The sequence below is a fragment of the Lotus japonicus genome, chromosome 4 (assembly GCF_012489685.1).
Source record: "Lotus japonicus ecotype B-129 chromosome 4, LjGifu_v1.2".
Taxonomy (NCBI): Eukaryota; Viridiplantae; Streptophyta; class Magnoliopsida; order Fabales; family Fabaceae; genus Lotus; species Lotus japonicus.
In genome coordinates, this window is record NC_080044.1 from 65,289,899 (window position 1) to 65,311,206 (window position 21,308).

General features: G+C 35.2%; 2 protein-coding genes across 4 annotated transcripts; one reads left to right on the forward strand and one right to left on the reverse strand.

Annotated features, from left to right (window-relative positions):
- Nucleotides 1–3,857: 3,857 nt before the first annotated feature.
- Nucleotides 3,858–5,935, reverse strand: LOC130713161 (uncharacterized). Its single transcript, XM_057562953.1, has 3 exons — nt 5,641–5,935; nt 4,998–5,227; nt 3,858–4,886 (listed from the first exon to the last, which is right to left on the reverse strand). The coding sequence occupies exons 1-3, from the start codon at nt 5,933–5,935 to the stop codon at nt 3,858–3,860; spliced, it is 1,554 nt and encodes a 517-aa protein (XP_057418936.1).
- A 2,491-nt stretch (nt 5,936–8,426) lies between these two features.
- LOC130711234 (ubiquitin-like domain-containing protein CIP73) lies at nt 8,427–17,464 on the forward strand. Of its 3 annotated transcripts, none has more exons than XM_057560764.1 (16): nt 8,427–8,863; nt 9,632–9,775; nt 10,694–10,811; nt 11,628–11,708; nt 12,301–12,419; nt 12,509–12,580; nt 13,352–13,516; nt 13,626–13,695; nt 13,786–13,961; nt 14,161–14,325; nt 14,401–14,472; nt 14,546–14,675; nt 14,765–15,085; nt 16,172–16,551; nt 16,878–16,952; nt 17,042–17,464. In XM_057560764.1, the coding sequence occupies exons 2-16, from the start codon at nt 9,653–9,655 to the stop codon at nt 17,048–17,050; spliced, it is 2,076 nt and encodes a 691-aa protein (XP_057416747.1). In that variant the 5' UTR covers nt 8,427–8,863; nt 9,632–9,652; the 3' UTR covers nt 17,051–17,464. The 3 variants fall into 3 exon arrangements, with proteins under 3 accessions (XP_057416747.1, XP_057416748.1, XP_057416746.1); XM_057560765.1 differs by having other exon boundaries at nt 8,427–8,808; XM_057560763.1 differs by having other exon boundaries at nt 8,427–8,629.
- The last annotated feature ends 3,844 nt before the right edge of the window (nt 17,465–21,308 follow it).

Consider the following 21,308-nt stretch of genomic DNA (forward strand, 5'->3'; position numbering starts at 1 on the left):
TGGTGGTGGCGATAGGGTGGTGGTTGTGGTGTCGGTGGTGGCGGTAGGGCGGTGGTGGTGGTGGTGACGGTAGGGCGACGGTGGTGATCGGGTGGTGACGATGGTGGTGCCAATGATGGTGTAAGTTGGCAGCAATGGAGGGTGGTAGTGATGGTGACTTATACGTCCCAACCTTATCATGCCGTATCCATCACTCACATGATGGATTAAATAATACGTCATTTTAACGTATAAGGGGACTTTGATGGATAAGCTTATACAATACAATGTCATCACCAAACAATGGATAAACTCATAATGTATTGTATAAGCTTATACTATCATGTTTAATACGGCGTGCCAAACGAGCCCTTAGTGGCAGTGAACACACAATGACTTCATGTTTTAATTTTGACCATTCATAATAGATGTAACAGTTGCGATTATTTCTTACTTCTCATAGAAAAACATTATTCTCATAAAATACATTACATACATTATTTTTTATAGACAATACATCACCTACGTAATTAATGGAAATTATTAAATACTTAATGATATTTATATACTTTAATGAAATTAATATAAAATTCACTCAATTGCAATGAATATAAAACTACCATCTTGAAAATGAATTATTTATTTTTAAAAAACTCCGCTAAGTTTGACTAAATAATTAAGAGAGAGATATTTTAATAAATACACAATTTTTATAAGAGAAAAAGTTTGATGCATTGACGGTGTAAAGTTTTTTTACACCGTCAACCAATTAGATTTCAAGGATGTGCCACGTCAATTAATAAAATTAAATAAAATGAGAGATTTTCTCACATTCTTGAAATTTGATTGGTTGACGGTGTAAAAAAACTTTACACCGTCGGTGCATAGAAATTAAACTATTTTTATAAATGATTGAAATGCCTTATTTTTTAAGAAATCATTAAAATAGCGAGTGCTCCACATTTTTTAAAATGAATAAACATTGAATGATATGTATATTATTTAATGATATTAATATAACTTTCAAAAAAAATGATATTAATAGAAATTTAACTCAATGGTAAAGAATATAAATTTCTTTCTTAAAAATAATCATATATTTTAAAATTAAAATACCTTAAGCGGTGGCTAAAAAATTTAGAGAAGTAATTAAAATAAAATTTATTGAAATGTAATGAATATAAAACTATCTCCGTAAAATGAATGATATAGTTTTTAAAAACACCTAGGTGTTGACTGTATGCATGTGATATTCATATTACTTTGATGTGTTGTCATGTATTCATGTTGCAATAATAACATTTTGGTAAAACTAAAATATTTTCAGATAAAGATATTTTCTTCGAAAATGTTGATCTTTCACCAAATGTGATTTATTCCTTTTTAACAAATAATGTTTCATTTATTGTCTCATTAGGGATATGATGATGTTCTCTTGAGGACAAAATTGGCATTTCACTTGAAAGAGGTTAGCTTCTTATATGGAAATGATGTTTCATATGAATTGTGAAACTTGTTTTGATCTCCCTTATGGAGATTAATGGTTGTGTTTTCTTAAGAAGACACAATGTGGGTCTATACATAATAGCATGGAAATGATTAAGTATTACGTTATGATGATTTGTACTACATTGCACACTTATATTTGTGATCATGTCAATAAGGAAGTTAATAAGGTTGTTAGTTATGTGGTCATAAGCCAACTACATTCAAAATGATTCATCTTCACTTATGTCTCTTAGTTTATGACTTTATTAAGTGTTTTGATCATGTTTTGTGGTGATTGTTATCAAGTTATGTTAGTGGACACAAAGCTTTCAAAGTGAGGGCCATTTTCAATTTTATTTAAAAAATAATAAAACTCAATCAATGTTGCTCATGTGAAAGAATGATATGCTTTCGTGTGTGTGTGGGCTTCAGTTGATTGATGGATATAGGTTCTGTGAAACAAACATAATTAATCTTGACATTTTCTCCTTAAGCCCACCTATCTTGAACTAAGGAACCATCATGTATAATACTTATTTTTATTTTTTGGGCTTAAGCCCAATTGTTAGTGTATTAAGCCATGGTGTAAGCCCATGGTTCCACTTATATTATATATATGGTCAGGGTCATTTATCTCTCTTGAACTCTGACTGCGCAGTCGTCTGACCAATATGTCAGTTATAAAGAAGAGAAAGAGAAGAAGATCATAATCCTTAAGAGCACCCTTGTGCACGGCATCTCACTGCAAATAGATTCCTGAAGCTGCAATCGTTTTTATTATCTCTTCAAGAGGTAAAGAATTTTTATTATTAATTACACTGTTGTTCTAAATCTCAGCATAGATCCAGTCATCCAGACAAATCTATTGACTACAACTCCTTGATGATGAGTTATGGTTATCACATAGATATGCTCAACTTCTTCCCCTTCCTTTTGATTATTTGTTCGCTCATGGTAAGCAATTTTTTCGACACAATAATTAGCAAATCTGGGAATCATCTTCTATGTTTAATTTAAGGACTATTAATATGATAGATGATCTGATTATAATTAGTTTGGCTTAGATTTAACATGAAATTAAGAAACAAATCTAAAACAATTAAATTAAATTGGTTTGAATTTTTGGGTTATCGAGTCGGGCACCTTAGTGAAAAAAATATACATGTCTTCTTTAAAATGAATGATTTATTTTAAAAGTAAACCACTTAATTGTTTTCACTTCTAGTGCTATCTGGAGTCTTTTTTTGGGTTTTGCCACTCTCTGCCTGCCGTGCCTCCCAATGTCAGGATGGGGCTCTTTTTTTTTGGGTTTGTGTGACTTGTTTTGATTTTTGGATCTCGTCGTTGTATTTCAGACCTCGATGAAGTCCCTTTCTCAATGGTTGTTTGGTGCTTGATCTGGGTCTCTAGCTTTTGTTATGATTGTTTTTGGGTTGTATTTTACTTGTGGGTTTTGTGAGCTGCACGTGTTTACTTGGTTTTGGGTTGCAGGGTTTGGGATTGTTGGGTATGGTTACGTGATTATGGTTTTTAGTTTCAGTAACATGTAACTTCATCACCATCACCACCTTCACCACCACCACCGCCCCCGCCCCCACCACCATCATCACCACAACCATCTCTGCCACCACATGCATCCTCCACCCATGTCACCACCTCCACCGTCGTCGCCGCCACCACCATCTCCGCCACCGCCTCCACCACCACCACAACCAATCTCCACCGCCACCATCTCCACATGCATCCTCCACTCGTGCCACTCCCACCCCCATCGTCGCCACCACTACTATCGTTGCCACCACCACCACCACCCTCCAACACCACCACTTCCACCTCCACCACCATCACCGACTCAACTGCAACTACCAGCACCACAATCTCCACCTCGACAACCACCACGTCTATGCCATCACTATTATCATCACGAACATAGGTAACACCCCCTCTACCACCACACCTTCATTGCCACTACAATCACCTCCACCATCACCACCACCGCCTTTGAGGTTGGCACCTCCACTGCATCACCACCCCCAACACGACCACTTCCCCCACCTCCACCACCATAACCGCCACTATCACCGTCATTAGGTAACATCAAAACTCTACCACCGCTGCTATCCGGCACCTCTATTATCGTGTCGCCACTACCACTCATTATCGTGAATTCAAAAAGTTGATAATTGTTGTGACTATTGTGGATTTACAAAGTTAACACCAAGTATTTTAAAACTCAAAACCATAAAAAAAAAAAAAACAATATTTATAAAACTGAAAAGTGTAGTTTTAGTTTTTAAAATTTTCAAAACATAAAACCAAAAACCACCTCGAACGGGGCCTTAGTTTTTAAAAACACCTAGTTGTTTTTTGAAACTGGTCTGCATATTAAATTAAATCAAACTAGGTGAAGACGCCAATACATCAGTGACCACCAAATGATCCACAACATGAGGAACCTCTTCCACCCAAATAGAGTTGGGGAAATCAGAAGCGTTCCTCGCCAAAAAGTCTGCAACATAATTTCCTGAACGTCTTACAAAAATGAAATCAAAAAAGCTAAAAGCAGGAAGTAAAGAAGGACAATCATGAACAAAAGCATCTAAATAAGATAAACCCGATGTCCCTTTTTTCCACCACCTAAATAGTTGAAGACAATCCGTCTCAAAGCACACAGAACGAAACCCAAACTCCACAGCTAATTGCACCGCCGAACGAAGACTTGAAGCTTCTCCTAACAATGGGGAAATGGCATTTACTGGGTAAAATGTAGCAGCTCCCAAGACCTTTCCATTTGAATCTCTTGCCACCATGCCATAGCCACACACTCCATCCTTAATTGATGCATTCACATTAACCTTTATTACTCCTACCGCTGGTCGCTTCCATGTTGTTGTGCGTGTTGCTTCCTCCATTTTTTGGTTTTCGTTGCCTGCGACCCTAGGATTTGTCATTGAAGCCCGTCGAACCACCTCCACCACGTCCAGTCGCCGTCCTTTGAAGATCAAGGAGTTTCTAGCTTCCCACGTCGCATACAGAAGCACATGAACATCAGTAGAAAAATCTGGTTCATCTTCATGTAAAACCACAACCATGAAGTCGTACATGGAGCTAAAATTATCCATTCTTATTGCCATATCGGAGGCAAACCAAATTCTTTTCACAGCTGGGCATTTAAGGAATGAATGCTCACTTGTTTCCACCTTGGATTCACAGAATATACAACAAGGATCAAGTTGCATTCCTCGCTTTGCTAAAGCACCCCTCACTGGAAGGAAGCCTTGCACCGCTCTCCAAGCCTTGCATCGAGGAAGAGCTGGGCTTGCCCAAAACTTCCGCCATTGATTGACATGCAGGAGTGGCCTAGAAGAGGACGACGCCTCCTCACGAAGCACCATGTCCCTGATAAATTTATAACCTGACTTGCACACATAAACACCATCATAGGTATCATACCAATAAAGAACATCAGTGTTACCTTGATTTTAAAGTGGAATAGCCAAGATCTTCTGTACTGTGGAGGGACTAAAAACCTCCTCCAAAAGCTCTGAATTCCAACGCTCATTATCCATTAAATCTGCCACCTTCTCCAACCTCAGCTCTGCAATAGCCTCATGCATGTACACCAAAGATGACCCATCCGGGAGCCACTGGTCCTGAAGCAAATTGATGTGAGAACCATCCCCCACCCGCCACCTCAAACCCCCTTCAATTCTTGCTCCTGCCTTTAAAATGCTAGACCATGCATGGCTAGTCCTGTACCCTTTTTTTGCCACCAAGATTAAACTAGAAGGGGAATAAACCGCCCTAAAGATTTTCCCCAAAAGTGATTTCGGGAACATGTAAATTCTCCATCAGTTCTTAGCCACTAAGGCCTCATTGAAAGCTCAGAAATCTCTAAACTCAAGACCACCATGACATTTGTTTTTGCAGAGATTAGCCCATGACCCTTCTATTCACATCACCGCCCCAAAAGAAGTGAGCAATCATTCTGTCAATATATGCACAAATACCATCAGGCAAAATAAAACAGGACATAACATAAGATGGGATAGTCTGTGCTATAGATTTAATAAATTTCTCTCCCAGCTCTGGAAAGCGATTCTTCTTTCCAACCTTTCAACTTTTTCCAAACTCTTTCTTTAACAAAATTAAAAATTTGTGTTTTTGACTTACCAATAATTGTTGGTAATCCTAGATATTTGTCAAAACTTTCTACTGCCTTTACTCCCAACAACTGTGTAAGCTCATGAAAACAATTCTCTGGCACATTTCGGCTAACTGAAAGCATTGATTTATCTAGGTTCACCACTTGGCCCGATGCTTGCTCATAGGTCTGCATAATGGTTTTCACACATTCTGCTTCTTGAGCATTAGCACGGGAAAACACAATATTGTCTTCCGCAAACAAATGATGAGAAATAGTAGGTGCAGAACGAGCAATTTTAATACCATGCATACTAGAAGACATCACTTGACGCTCAATTAGAGCATAAAACACCTAGTTATTGATTGTATGCATATGATATTTACTTTTGATATGTTGTCATGTACTCATGTTGCGATAACAACATTTTGGTAAAACTAAAATATTTTCAAATGTTTACTTTGAAAATATTGATCTTTCACTAAAATATGATTGGTTCCTTTTTGACAACTGATGTTTCATTTATTGTTTCATTAGGAGATGGTGATGTTCTCTTGAGGACAAAATTGATATTTCATTTAAAGGATGTTATTTTTTTTATATGAAAATAATATTTCATGTAAGTTGTGAAATATGTTTGTAATCTCATTGCGGAGATGAATTGTTGTGTTTTCTTGAAAACACACAATGTAGGTCTATACATAATAGCATTGATTTAATTAAGCACTATGTTATGATTTGTACTACATTGCGTATTTATATTTGTGATCGTGTTAATAAGGTTGTTAGTTATGTGGTCATAGGTCAAGTACACTCAAAATGATTCATTTTCACTTATGGCTCTTAGTTGATGACTTTATTAAGTGTTTTGATTGTGTTTTTGTGGTGATTATTATCAAGTTAGTGGACACAAAGTTGTTCAAAGTGAGGATCATTATCAATTTTATTTCAAAAAATACTAAAACCCAATCAATGTTGCTCATGTGAGAGAATGATATACTTATGTGTGTGTGGGCTTCTACTCATTGATGGATCTAGGTTCTATAAAACAAATTGAATTAATATCTTGACACTTTCTCCATAAGACCATGTGATTTGAACTAGGGAACCATCATGTATAGTACTTTTTTTATTTATTGGGCTGAGGCCCAATTGGTTAGTGGCTTAAGTCATGGTATAAGCCCATGTAACTTAGAGCCCTTTGATGGATGAATCTAGGGTTCCACTTATATTATATATATGGTCAGGATCCTTTATCTTTCTTGATCTTTTACTGCGCAGTCGTTCCACCAAAAGGTCAGTTATAGAGAAGAGAGGGAGAGTGAGATCCTAATCCTGAAGTGCACTCTTGTGCGTGACCCGCTGCAAGAGGATTCCTGAAGCTGCGATCGTTCTTGTTATCTTATCAAGTGGTAAGGAATATGTTGTGGTTATAAATCCCAGCATAGATCTAGATAAATTTATTGACTAAAACTCCTTCATGATGAGTTAGGTTATCACATAGATATAATCAACTTCTTCTCCTTCCTTTTGATGATTTGTTCGATCATGGTGAACAATTTTTTCGACATAATAATTAGCGATCTGGGAATCATGTGACCGATTAAAATTAGTTTGACTTAGATCATGAAATTAACCAACAAATCTAAACGAGTTAAATTAAATTGGTTTGAGTTTTCGGGTTATCGGTCGAGCATCTTAATAAAACTTGTCTTCTTTAAACTTAAAACTTTATTTTAAAAGTAAACCCCTTAATTGTTTTCACTTCTGGTTCGATCTGAAGCTGCTTTAGGGTGTATAGGTCTTTTCTTGGGTTCTGACGTTCTCTGCATGTCGTGCCTCCCAATGTCGGGATGAGGCTCTATTATTTTTTTGATTTGTGTGGCTTGTTTTGATCTTTGGATCTCGTCACTAGATTTCGGTCCTTGATGGAGCCCCCTCTGCATGGTTGCTTGCGGCTTGATTTGGGTCTCTGGTTTTTGGTCTGTTTATTCTTCAAGATTGTGCATATATATATCATTTTTCATTTTACTTCCGAAAAACAATTATTTGATGATATTTATATAGATTAATATGATTATATAAAATTTACACAATGATAAAGAATATAAAATTGTCTTCTTTAAAATGAATGATTTATTGTAAAAATGAAGTACCTTAATGTTGACTAGAAAATTAAGAAAAAGTATATTTGAATAAATATATAATTCAACTAAATATTTAATGTTATTTATTTATTTTAATGAAATTACATAAATTTACTAATTGACAATGAATATAAAACAATAAAACTACTTTCTAAAAAACGAATAGTATATTTTTTAAAATCCCCTATTTTTCTTAATTATCAAGTCAACAAATAGGGGGTTTTTTAAAAATATATTATTCATTTTTAGAAGGTAGTTTCATATGCATTTGTCAATTAGTAAATTTATGTTAATTTCATTAAATTATATAAATACCATTAAATATTTAGCTATTTACAATGAATTATATATTTATTCAAATATACTTTTTTTTAATTTTCTAGTCAACAACAACAATTAAAGTACTTTATTTTTACAATAAATTATTCATTTTCCAGAACACAATTTTATATTCTTTATCGTTGTGTAAATTTTATATTAATCATATTAAACTATATAAAATTATCAATATCATGAAATAATTGTTTTTCCAAAGAAAAATGAAAAATGATAAGGCACAATCTTAAAAAAGAAAAAAACATTTTAAGAAATCTATAATTTATTACATTATTATAGATTATTGAAATTCCTAATTTTTCAAGAATGCAATAAGAAAATGAAAATGGCGGCGACCGACTCATCATCATTCACCTGAACCCAACCCAAGCAAGTGGAAGAGCAAGGGTGGGTGATTATAATCCACTGCTCCAGGCTCCACCATAATTGCATGCGCTCGCTCTTCTGAAATTCCGCGGCGAAACCTCCAACGCCGCTGCATCACCCACTCCTCCGCCACTTCAATCCCTAATCCACCGTCTCTGCCACCTCTGAGGTACTCCCTCCCTTCCTCCCTCCCTTCTCCACCGTCTTCGTCCTGTTTTCCCTTCCGATTCCGAAGCTTTTAGGCATAATCATCAATCAAAGTAGTGATTAGCCGAACTAGGTTACGATTGTTGCTGCTGCTGCTGCTGCTGCTGCTGCTTGCTGTTGTTCTTCGCCAATCGCCACTAGGTTTTTCGTTGCTCTGCTTAACAGTGTTTGTATCTGTTCACGAGAGTGAAATTAGGTTCGCGAATTCAGTTTCGTTCTTCATAGACTTGTGGTTTCTTCTTGATCATAATTCAGTTTGAGTGTTTTGCACGTTTTGGTTGCTCGTATTGGCTCATTCTCATCAATCTAGTGCCTGCATTTTCAGTTGAAGCAATGGAGTCTCTTTGTGAATTTTATTTCTTCAATGTATCAGTTTAGTTTATTCTCCAATTGCACTCAATTTCTACATGGTAACATAATTGAAAAGCTTCTGATATGGATTTCATTTCTTAGTGTTATGTGTTTTTTCCTGACTTCGATATATCGTGGAAATAGAACATGCAGTCTTATTTGTCAGGAAGAACTCTACAGTTTTTGTAAATTGGCTGTTTGCATTTTGCACAAATGTGCTTTTCTAGTTGCTGTTTGGGCAGTCACTGCCCTATGTGTTGGATAGTTTAGAGTTTCCTTTTATTTTGTATATTTTGTGCATGGATTTGATGAACATGAAATCTTGTCATGTTTTGAAGTCTCATATGTTTACTTCACAGGCTCCATTTATCATTAACTTCCACATCACATGTGTGGAGGCTTTTATACTTATATTGAAATGGGCAATTTAGCAAGCAAGCTGCTGTATTGATTGTTCATATGCTTACTTTTCCTAATATGGCTGTGTATACTTCTTTCTTCTCATATTGATTAATAAGTTTGATATGATATGCTCAATAGCCTCTTTATGTCATAGAAGAAAAACAAATACCAACAGACCACTGATAGATTCTGATACCTTTTCATTTAATAGGATATTGTGTCATCTTGGAGAATGGGAAGTAATGGCACCGAAGAGATCACTAGCGATATCAGCACTGGAAATGCAGACACCACTATTGAGATAAAGATCAAAATGTTGGATTCCCAAACTTTTACCCTCAGAGTGGATAAACAGGTAATTCTTTGACTACTAGTATATGATATTTCTTCCCTTTTTTATTTTTTGAACTTCTCCAGTATACTAGTTTGATTTCTTGCATAACTACATCAGATCTTGCTTCTTGCTTCCCCTTTAAGTAGAAACATGTTATCCAATCAAGAGGTTTAAGAGTTCTCTTCTTTGTGCCTTTTCAGGGGAAAAAGTTCTTTAAAATATTGAAAAATATTAACAATAACTGAATAATTTTTTCATAAGAAAAGCAAAACCACAAAAAACTGTTTTCATATTTTACCTCATAAGCTAGAAAGGGTAGCTTATGTAATGACATCCCATGAAACTAAGCCATAAAATCATTTATTTAATGCTTATCCAAATCAGAATTGTCAATAGTGTGCTATAGTGGTGTAGGCTGCTCTTAGCTTTTGTGTAGCAGTGCAATTTAGTGTTGTGGCCGTTTTTTGGTCGCTATTTGGTGGGACTGACAAAACCTAAAAATGTCTTTGGAAAGTTAATGTAGGGCATTTTCAGGGGTATTCTAGGGTTTTTGCTTCGAAAGCATGCTGAAAAGGGTTTGGTTTGAAGAGAATGAGGAGGAGGAGATCTACAACTGTGATAATAGTGAGAGTGATAAACTTGGATCTAGAAGAGGACGATTCCTATTTGGGAAACTTTTATTTGAATCTCATGTTTTTTAGGCAGTTTAGTTTAAGTTTTAGAGGCTTAAACATCTTGATTAGTTGAATTTTGTTGGCATTTTCTTGTATCCTTCATTAAAGACACCTGTGATTTTTATTGTTAATTATGAATGCCATGAATTTTAAGTATTTCTTTTGTTATTTTTGAGTATTTAATTATTTATATATCAGAACGGCAGTCCTAATTTTAAGATCTGACCTATTGCCCCTCCCTCCTACAATTTTCCCTGTTCTTCAGATGCCGGTCCCTGCTCTGAAAGCACAGATTGAATCTTTAACTGGAGTGATGTCAGAAAGGCAGCGCTTAATTTGCCAAGGGAAAGTTCTAAAGGATGATCAACTCCTGTCTGCCTATCGTATCCTTTATCTTTCTACTTTGTGTTCAAGAACTCTACCATGGAAGCTAATGCAGTATTTCATGTTAACAGGTTTACAAAGATGCCATATTTCCCATTAATAGTTATGGAGAAGAGATTTGGATTTTAGAAGGGTTAACTTAGTATAAAACAATCTGAAATAGTTTGACGTTTCTTTTATGTTTGTGATGTTCATTTTGTGTTCCTTTTAATTATATAGCACAATGCTCTATCCTTTGCTTTTGTAGGCATTACTTCCTCCACTTTGATAAAATTTCTGCTTATGTGTATAAAAAAATATATGATTCTTTCTGTAACCATGTGGTCTATTTTATTTTGTCATTGAGCACCCCAAGAGTTTGGGATTTTGAGGCAAAAGAAGCCAGAAAAGTAAAAACAGATTGGTAGAAGGTACATAATAGCCATAGAAGTAAAAATTCTCTATAGAAATTACTTGAGAGTTATGTGCTCAGTTGCTTGCACCTTTACAAAGAAGTATTAGTAAGTTAATTATTTGCTGGTGACCTTTTGTCTATGGTTTACCAGGTATATTAATATTGAATCTCAATAGTCAGTAATTTGGTTAACAGAAAAATGAAGCATGCTTGTTTATGGCTTTTGCTTGCAAATGCTAAATCTTCTATTAATGCTTAAGCTTGTAAGTTGATTAAATCTGAAAGTTTTATTCTTTTATGGCAATGAAGCTTTGTTGATAGTTGATACTATGTCCTGCAAATTCTGATTGATTCTTGTAATGATATCTTCATCTTCTTCATACCTTCTCTTTAATATGGGCTTCTTCCCTAACACAAGTAGATGTTGAAGATGGTCATACCTTGCATCTGGTTGCAAGGCATCCTGATCTAACACCACCAGGAAGTTTGCCCAATCATTCAGGTTTGATATGTAAATATGCATTATCATTTGCTTTTGTAGTTAATGTGTGTATGTGTTCATGCATTGTTATTTGTGTAGATTCATGTCGAAAATTGGTCAAATAAAAAATTGTGCACAGCTTTGGTGGAGGTATACGTTAACTATTAGCCTAGTCCAGCCCAAATTCTGAAGATATTCTTCGTCTGAACCTCTTTGTGAAGAAAACATGAATTGCATTAAACTTGCTGAGAAGTATGGTACTTGGATAATTAGATAAAAAATCAAAGAACACATTTTCAGTGCCACTGATCTGGTGCACCTGCAAGAATTAGATTAGATACTTAGTTTAGTTCTGCAAAATTTGTGCTGGAAAATATTCATTATTATTATTGTACCTAATTTGTATAAGAAGAAAATCAAGAAAGTTATTTTTTTATTTGATAATTTCCCACCTGAGTACTTGTAAAATTGTTACCTTCATAAGTTTACTTAAGAGGTTGTGGATTCGATAGTTGATCCTTTCTTTCCCCTCTTTTATGGTATACTCTCATGTCTAGCCAAATGAAGTTCTTCCTTTAATATTGTATTAACTGCCTAGTTATTCGTTTTGCAGCGACTGAACCAAATTCAAGCACAGGCCATGGTTATAGTAATCAAGTAGCCCCGGGGGTATTTATTGAAACTTTCAATGTGCCTGTTCAGGGCGATGGAGTTCCTTCTGAAATCAATAGGGTATATTTAAAATCAGAAGAGAAAGGGCATATTTGAGAGGTTCTTTGCGTATGTTGGTTCATCATCTTTAATCTTAATTTTCTATACAGATTGTTTCTGCTGTCCTTGGCTCTATGGGGCTTCCAAATTTCGCAAGTGGTGGTGAAGGGATTTTTGTCAGGGTAAATTCAGCCTTTCATATCTTATAGTTTATATTCTTTCGGGAGGGGAGTATAGTCACACTATCAAATTTATGACGCGTGATAAATAGTGAACAACAACAAATCCTCCCCCACCCCCACAAAAAAAAGACTGCTGTATAATGTGTTATGAACTATGAAATATGCTTGATACTTAGACATACTTAATAAGTGAAATCACCAGAAATATGGAAATGCTTAATCTTTATGTTCCTTGACCAAAAATGAAGAGGAAAAAAAAGACTAGAGGACTGGATTTGAGGCAAAGGGAGATGGGTCGAGAGGGATGAAGTAAAACAGAAGACAGCTTGTTGCTGTAAAGCTCTTCTCTATAGGTCCAGGGAAGGTCAGGCTGTGGGCATCCGTACCTTGTGTTTGCTTGAGGCTGATAGATGAAGTAAAATAGAAAGAAAAATAAGATTTTACAGTTTCAAAAAACTATCGACTTAGGGGTTGCAATAACTATAGATTTGTTCAAAAGTATTGTCAGTACTTACAGATATGCTTAGAGTTGAAGAGTGCTAATGCACTAATGATGTTTTTTTTTCTGTTTTCTTTTATTGTCTTTGTTCAGGATAATAATATCTTATCTTCTGCTTCTGTACCTTAACATTGCTCTTTTCCGTTAAATAAATTATCTTTTATAAAACAGAAAGTATTCAAATTATAATTATAAATGTTTACGATTATGTGTGTTTCTTGATGTGTGCAAATCTTTAACATTATATCTTGGGTGTACTTGCTTGGATGAAGGAGCATGATTCAACAGGCTTAGGAAGAACTTCGGATTTTACTGGAAATCCATCTCGTCCACAACCTGAACAAGCAGGTTTCCGGATTTCGTCAGATAGTTCGCGTAATTCTTTTGGATTTCCAGCAGCAGTTTCTCTAGGGTCTCTAGGGTCTTTGCAGCCTCCTGTATGTGCTAAGTTTCTTATTTATTTCATTCACATTTTTCTAGATTTGACTATGACTGTCTTTCTGAGCCTAGATTAAACACTTTATTCATTTATTTTTGGTTTTGTAGGTCATTCCTGATTCTTTGACAACTTTGTTGCAATACCTAAGTCATATAAACCATGAGTTTGACACAATTGGTAAGCATACCATGTTGAAATTTATAGTTATCCTTGGTTAGCTTCTGCCATATGCTTGTTTTTTGAGAATGATGCACATTTTACTGACAGCTAGAGAAGGGGGGAATAATGTCCAAGCAGCTGAGGCTCATAGGAATGAAGAAAGGGGATTCGTTTCTTCACGTTTGAGTTCAACACCAGAAGGACTTTCATCTCCGGCATCCTTGGCAGAAGTCTTACTTTCTACCAGACGGATGATCATTGAACAAGCTGGGGAGTGCCTACTTGTGCGTTCTAAAACACCTCCTTATATTTTCCTTCTGTATATGAACTGATCACCTAACAATTTCAATAGTAAAATGAAGAGCCCCCCCTCCCCCCCTAATTTTCCGCTTACCATTCTTAAGTATGTGTTTTGAACTATAGTAATCATTTTATCATGCTAGACTTTGAAATTTGTTGAGAATTAATTATATACTTCCACAGCAACTTGCTAGACAGCTGGAGAATCATGCAGATATTGCTGATCCCTTGTCGCGGTCAAGCACTCAATCTAGGGCTTTGAGGACTGGAGTTATGTTTTATAACCTTGGTGCATATTTGCTTGAGCTTGGTCGCACAACCATGACTTTGCGTCTGGGTCAAACACCGGTAGACTTGGTTTCCCTTCCTTGGCTTCTTATTCCTATTTGTTATCTTTGTGATACTAACTAACTTCCTGCGCAGTCTGAAGCTGTAGTTAATGGTGGGCCTGCAGTTTTTATATCGCCATCTGGTCCTAACCATATCATGGTTCAGGTTGTACTTATCCCTTTGCCTTGCTTGTCATGGAAAATATCCTGCTATTGCTTATTGAAATGCATGGTTTCAGCCTCTTCCTTTTCAACCTGGAGCAAGCTTTGGTGCTATCCCTGTGGGAGCTGCACAGTCTAACTCAAGTTTAGGCGGTGGACTTGGCTCAAGTTTTTTCCCAAGGCGTATTGATATACAGATAAGACGAGGTGGATTGTATTTATTTTTCTGTGTTCTATGTCCTGTTTTTTTCTTCTTCATAATGCTCTATTTCTCCTAACTTCTTTCTTAATATTAGGAGCATCAACCACACCTGGTACCAATCAGGAAGAGCATGGTGATACACAATCTGCTTCAGTCCAAAGAAATACAGGTGAAAGTTCTGTTAATCAAACAACCTCTAGGCGTCCGGATGCATCTATTGCGGGGGAGCCAGGAGTAAGGGTTGTGCCAATTAGAACCATGGTCGCAGCAGTACCAGTTCTTGGGAGATTTCAATCTTCTGTGAATACAAATAATGAACAGGGATCTCAACCAGCAAGTCAGCAACATGCTGCGCCACATTCAACTGCTGAGTTCACATTGCATAGGCAAAGCATGGAAGATTCTGCAAGGAATGGTAATTTAACGAATGAGCATTTAACATTTCATACTGATCGTTTACGGTTCTGCTTTGACTAGGATATGACCAAGGGAATCTCAATAGGTTAGGCAATCCTCACCCTTGAACAAGCTTTCGGGGTGGAGTTAGGCTTAGCTTGAATTCTAATACAGTATCAGAGCGTATTCTAGACCAATTTTGTTATGGGCCACAAACTAAAGTGATCCAAGTGAATATAAGTGTGCCTGACCCTGGAGATATTGATGGAGTCAATCTGGCTTCGAAAATATCCCACGATGGATGTCAGGGCATTTTTCATAAGGATAATGATTTATCCTCCTACATACTAAATGGAGGAAGTATTAAATGAAAAGTTAATGCATTTGGTATCTTGGAAGTGTGAAAAGCATTAAATTCTTGCTCCATTTAGTATGTAGGAGGATGAAGTCGCATTACTCTTTTCATAAATATTAAGTTTCGAATCTCCGTTCTTCAGTTATTTAGCTTAAGGTGTGACTGTGTGGGTTAAAGGTCTCCTATTGACTAGAGATATGCCTAAGCTTTGGGGTAGAGTCAAACCTGGTTTGAATTCTAAGAATGATGACCGTTTCCTCTTGCAGAAACTTTCCCAGTTTGATATTGCATTTATTTTTTTCTTGACTGATATATTTCGTCATCTAAAAATTTATATTTATAATTTTCCCAAATAATGGGTGCTAATTAATTATTGAATGCATTTCTACTCAATTTGTTATTGCATTCTTCTTGCTTTTTGCTCTTGTTAGGGTTATTGGAAATTCAAGAATGCACAGCTTTGTATTACGAACCTTCTAAGTATATCTTTTAGAAGTCTTTACTTTTATAAATGCACAGCTTTGTATTCTTCAGTCCAGCTTCTTGCATCTTTGTTACTCCTCCCTTCTGTGAGTAGTACTCCATAGGTTGCTCATTTGGTTATCACTTTGTGAGCGCTCAAATGCCTGCTCATTTACCTGATGGTTACATATTTTGATTTAGGACATAGACTAAATAAATATAGATTAAGAAATTAGAAAGTATATCTTCAGTACTTATTTTGATTTTATTTCACTGGACTTGTTCTAGGAACCTTACCAACTCCAAATACACAACAAGAGCCATCAAGTTCTCGTGTTGTAAATATCAATATTCTGTCAGCTGGTGGGCCTGAAAACAATGAATCTGAGAGACAGGTACCAAGCAGTGTGCTTCAGTTTTTAAGGGCACTCTTTCCTGGTGGAGAAATTCATGTGGAAGATCCAAGTTCACAAGGAACAACTGCGGGGGTTACCTCTGCTGCAACATCAAGTGGTGCTGCTCAAGCCCCTGAAGCAGAACCCAATGTTAGTGAAGAAGGAATATTTTTGTCTAATTTACTCCGTGGGATCATGCCTGTCATATCTCAACATATAGGGCGAGGGGGAGATTCTTCTGAAGATCAAGTGACTCGAGATCCATCGACCCAGGTTGGCGTGCTTCATTGCTTTCTTTTCTTTCCTGATTCTATTTTTGATTGAATGCTCTTTCATTTTAATTTCAACTGCTGAAACCCTTCTTCTCAACGGTGCCACAATAACTGACTTTGACGCACACTAGTTTGTTTCTTGTTTCAATTCTCATTGGGTCTTTCTATTCCCTAGGTTTATGCACAGTTGTAATGTAGCAAAAGTATTAGGCGATATTATACTGGAGGACTTCATTATTTTTATTTTCTGCCTTATGAAGATTAAATATTGTTATCATCCTATCCATATAGAAAAAGGAAAGAAAACTTATAAGTACATGTGTGCAGGTTGAAATTGGTGCTGGGACATCACGCAGACAGAGTGATTCTGAATCAAGCCCTCCTAATTCAAAGCGTCAAAAGGTTCCCCTTCTACTTTTGAGTTTGTAAACTGTGTTTTCAATTGTTTTTCATATTACATTTTTTAATATTGGCATGGCTTCTCGATGCAGATGGAGTGATATTGAGGATAATGTGCAATATGCAGTTTCGGAAGATTGCGATGATAAGAATCAGATATCAGGGTGTATCTCTTGATGGCTATGTGGTATTTTGTGCTTATCTAGTTATCTTTTTGAAGCATGATTTCACTTTCTCCTGCTGTAGAAATTTAAGGAGACTGTTCTTCAACCGAGACATGTTGCTTTACTATATTTTGCATTGGAATTGAGGTAAACTCAATCAATTTCGGTTATGATCTGAAATGGGTATAGAACATTAGAACTTAAAATTTGACGCCATATAAATTTTCGGCTGGGTTACATGAAATTTCAGTGAACTGATATTTCTTCCAGGATGCTTTAGCCATCCAATTATATTTTGAGGAACGAGGAGTATCCCTATATTGAATGCATAAACGCACCGTTATTTCAGAAGGATTTTCATTCTATTCCATTTCGACATCTATCTATGTTTTTTCTCACTCGGTGATTTCTTTGAAATGCGAGGCTTATGGATACATGATTTCAGAAAGACTAACCATTTCAATCAAATATACAAGCGACATCAATTTGGTCATTTTAAAAAATAAATTGTTTTTCATTATCCGTTATATAGAATGAAAATTTTGCTATCGATTTTCATAATTAAAGAGTTAGATTTATACTAGCTCGTAATTACTTCACATGTATATTTGTGAAAATTGATGTAGCATGATTTCAGAAAGACTTTTTTTGGGTACAGTGATTTCAGAAAGACTAACCATTTCAATCGAATATACAAAGCGACATCAATTTGGTCATTTTAAAAATAAAGATATTTTCATTATCCGTATATGGAATGAAAATTTTGATATCGATTTTCATAATTAAAGAGATAGATTTACACTAGTTCGTAATTACTTCACATGTATATTATGTTTATCCTGTGGAACTTTGGGCGTTTATGTAGCATATACACTTATTGCCTATGTTTAGTCTGCTCGAATATTGAGTTCAAAAAAAAAGTCTGCTCGAATATAGTTTCCAGAAAGATATTTGTTTGACAAATAGGAAACATGAATGCATAAAGATATCAACTTCATGGTGAAAAATTAATATAAAGAGTTTAGATTAGAATTAGATTCATTTGAAGATAATTTAAATCTTAATTTTTATAATATGAACTAGTTAAAGAATTATTAAAAAAGTATGAAATAATTTATTGTATATATAGTGTGTGGACATAGATAAGCTTGGCTAGTTTGGTACTTGTATTTATATTTATATCGAAAGCATTTGCAGGAAATTATTCATCTAGATCCATTTTCAGGGTAAATCTCGTACCAATTGTGGGTAGCTTCTATGGATATGTATTGGATACGAGTTTGAATATCATTCCTAGCAACCTATGATCATAAGGATGTCATTTCTGATACCTAAATAAGATGCCCGACATGGGAATAAAATCTGGAGAAACGAAATTCTGTCTCATTATATTATATTATTATTATCAAATACTCAGTCATGTGTATATCGATGTACATGAATGCAAGTTGTGTAGCCAATAAAAGAAGTCAATTAATAAATAACTAGTTTGCAGCATAATGAGCATCTATAGAAACTAACTTCTCAAGGTGGGAGGTAAATATAGAGAATTAATTCCTAATGTAAAGGCATTGGCTTCGCAAGAACGTGTGGATGCCAATGGATATATGCACCAATTTATCCAAAGCAAAGTAAAGGTGATATCTACCCCGACAAAAGTCACAAAACAATAGTTGGCACTTGGCGTTAATATGCTTGTTCCTTCCACGCGAAATATCACACAATCAAAAAATTAAGCTAAAAAACGTCAGACTATTAATAAACAAGACCGCATTTAAGAAAACAACTTCATTAAATGTTTATTGTATAAGAGTTTATGTTGTAGGTGCTTAATTCAATAAACTGTTTGCATTTTTCGAAGCACAAAAAAAAAGCTATTTGCATTTAGATGCGCATATTGAGAATAACTTGTACAAAATAAAAGCGCTTAGATGTATTTTAGATACGCACTTACCGGTAGTTGAGATTAAAATTAAAGACATTATAAATTAAATTAGTATTTGAAAAGATTAAAATTTAAAGATCAAACCATAATAAAAAAGAAATTAACATAAAAAGGAATTATGATAAGAAATGGAATAAATCATTGGTCACATGTAATAATTTTAGAAAATTGTATTTCAGTATAAACACATCTTAAATTTTTAGGGTCAAACACAATTTTAAATAAACTAATAAATTAAAAAATCATCTAATTAGCATGATATATATCCTGAAATCATCATTAAAAACAAAATAAATAACAACAATACGTCAAATATAAGTTAACAATAACTAGTGCATAGATTTGAAACATTGAAACAATTATAAAAATAAAGCTAATAGTTGTATCGTGTTTTTTTTTAAATGGTAGAACGGTGGAAAACACCTCCATACTACCGGGTTGAATATCGGTGATAGAATAGAAATATGTATTATTTTTATTTAGTCTTTGTAATTAGGCTACATTCATTCATGTCATTAAGCTAGATATATTAGAAATGTTTTGTCTTAGTTACAAAGGCTAAATAAGAATAATATATATTCATATTCTACCGCAACCCGCTTTTGAAGCTTCACTTTCCTCTTCTATGCTACTTTGGTCTACTGTGATAATGTCAGTGTCATATACCTATCCGACAATCCTGTCCAACATCAACGCACTAAACACATTGAGATGAACATTCACTTTGTTCGAGAGAAGGTCGCCCGTGGTCAGGCACGCATCCTTCATGTTCCTTCTCGTCACCAGATTGCAGATATCTTCACCAAAGGCCTCCCTCGAGTTCTTTTTGATGATTTTCGAACCAGTCTCAGCGTCAGTGAACCTCCCGCTTCGACTGCGGGGGTGTGATAGAATATGAATATGTATTATTCTTATTTAGTGTTTGTAATTATACTACATCCATTCCTGTAATTAAGCTAGATATATTAGGAATGTTTTGACTTAGTTTTGTATATATACCTTTTCAGATTGATGAGAAAATCACCCATCCAAACTATTTTACAGTCGATGCCATGTTGGGGGTCGGCTGATGCCCACCACTACTACAAAAACACTGTTTTGGGACGGACAAATCTGTCGCACAACAGTTGAAATTTCCGTCCCTAAATAAATTTGGGACGGAATGTGCGACTAAAATATTTTGTCGCGATTTTGCTCGTCGCAAAGCTGTTGGGACGGAATTTATTATTCCGTCGCGCGTTTGGGACGGAATTAAGGACAGAATATATTAAATTGTATTCATTTAATTAATTAATGCGTGATGGAATTGGTGACGGAAGAAATAAACTTTTTGGGACGGGTCCTATTACTCCGTCCCAAGTTTGAGACGGAATATTAATTATTGATGTTTTTTAAAATATTAATTTTGGGACGGCGTTGATGACGGAAATAGTGATTTTTATTGTGACGGAATTAGAACTAACACAGTTCGTCCCAAATTTTGCGACGGCGTTGGTTACAGAAATACTAATAATTGTCACGACGAAAATTAAAATAATAAAGTCCGTCCCAAATGTTGTGACTAAATTGTGACGATTTGAAACAATTTTCACGGTAATAGTTGGGACGAAATAGTTCCGTCGCAAATGTAAAATTTTGGGACAAAATATCTCATTTGAGATTAATGTATTTATTACTCATTTCTGTTTATTTATAATAAATATTATAAATTTTTAAAATAAAAACAAACTATAAAACAACAATCATATTCAAACAATTTCATCCATAAATAAATCCAAACTTAAACATAATTATCCTGTTATGAGTATAATTAAGTATATCAAAGATGAAAAACATAGAGGTTCCGTCAGAACATAAACAATCATGATTTATATTAAAATGTATCCATCCAGCCATCAAATTTATTCATCACTCAGATTGTTATTTGAAGCATCACTTCCTGGAACATCATGAGGATTATCTTCATCCAAATCCATTGCATCCAAATCAATGTTTGCATGTCTTGCAAAGAAAGCTATCATTTTATTTTGTCGAGCAATGGTAGCACTTATATTATCAATTGTTTGTTGCTGCTCTGTAATCTTCTGTTTTAGTTTTGCCTCAACCTCAGCACTCATACCTCAGACAATATCACTATAGTTAGCATATTGTGATTTGGAAGTTAATGCTTTAGCACGCATCCTTCCATCCAAACTAAGTCCATATACCATTCCTTTCGCATTTCTTCCCCCAACTGCTTCAATCATAAGT

What these genes read in the sequence shown, in the direction of transcription:
- LOC130713161 (XM_057562953.1), bottom strand. Translation starts at nt 5,935, where the DNA reads ATGTCTTCTAGTATGCATGGTATTAAAATTGCTCGTTCTGCACCTACT. An exon ending in AGGATTACCAACAATTATTG is followed by an intron (nt 5,228 to 5,640) that starts GTAAGTCAAAAA and finishes TGGCAAAAAAAG; the next exon opens with GGTACAGGACTAGCCATGCA. An exon ending in ATTCAGAGCTTTTGGAGGAG is followed by an intron (nt 4,887 to 4,997) that starts GTTTTTAGTCCC and finishes TATGTGTGCAAG; the next exon opens with TCAGGTTATAAATTTATCAG.
- LOC130711234 (XM_057560764.1), top strand. Translation starts at nt 9,653, where the DNA reads ATGGGAAGTAATGGCACCGAAGAGATCACTAGCGATATCAGCACTGGA. An exon ending in AAGTTTGCCCAATCATTCAG is followed by an intron (nt 11,709 to 12,300) that starts GTTTGATATGTA and finishes TTCGTTTTGCAG; the next exon opens with CGACTGAACCAAATTCAAGC. An exon ending in CTAACCATATCATGGTTCAG is followed by an intron (nt 14,473 to 14,545) that starts GTTGTACTTATC and finishes GCATGGTTTCAG; the next exon opens with CCTCTTCCTTTTCAACCTGG.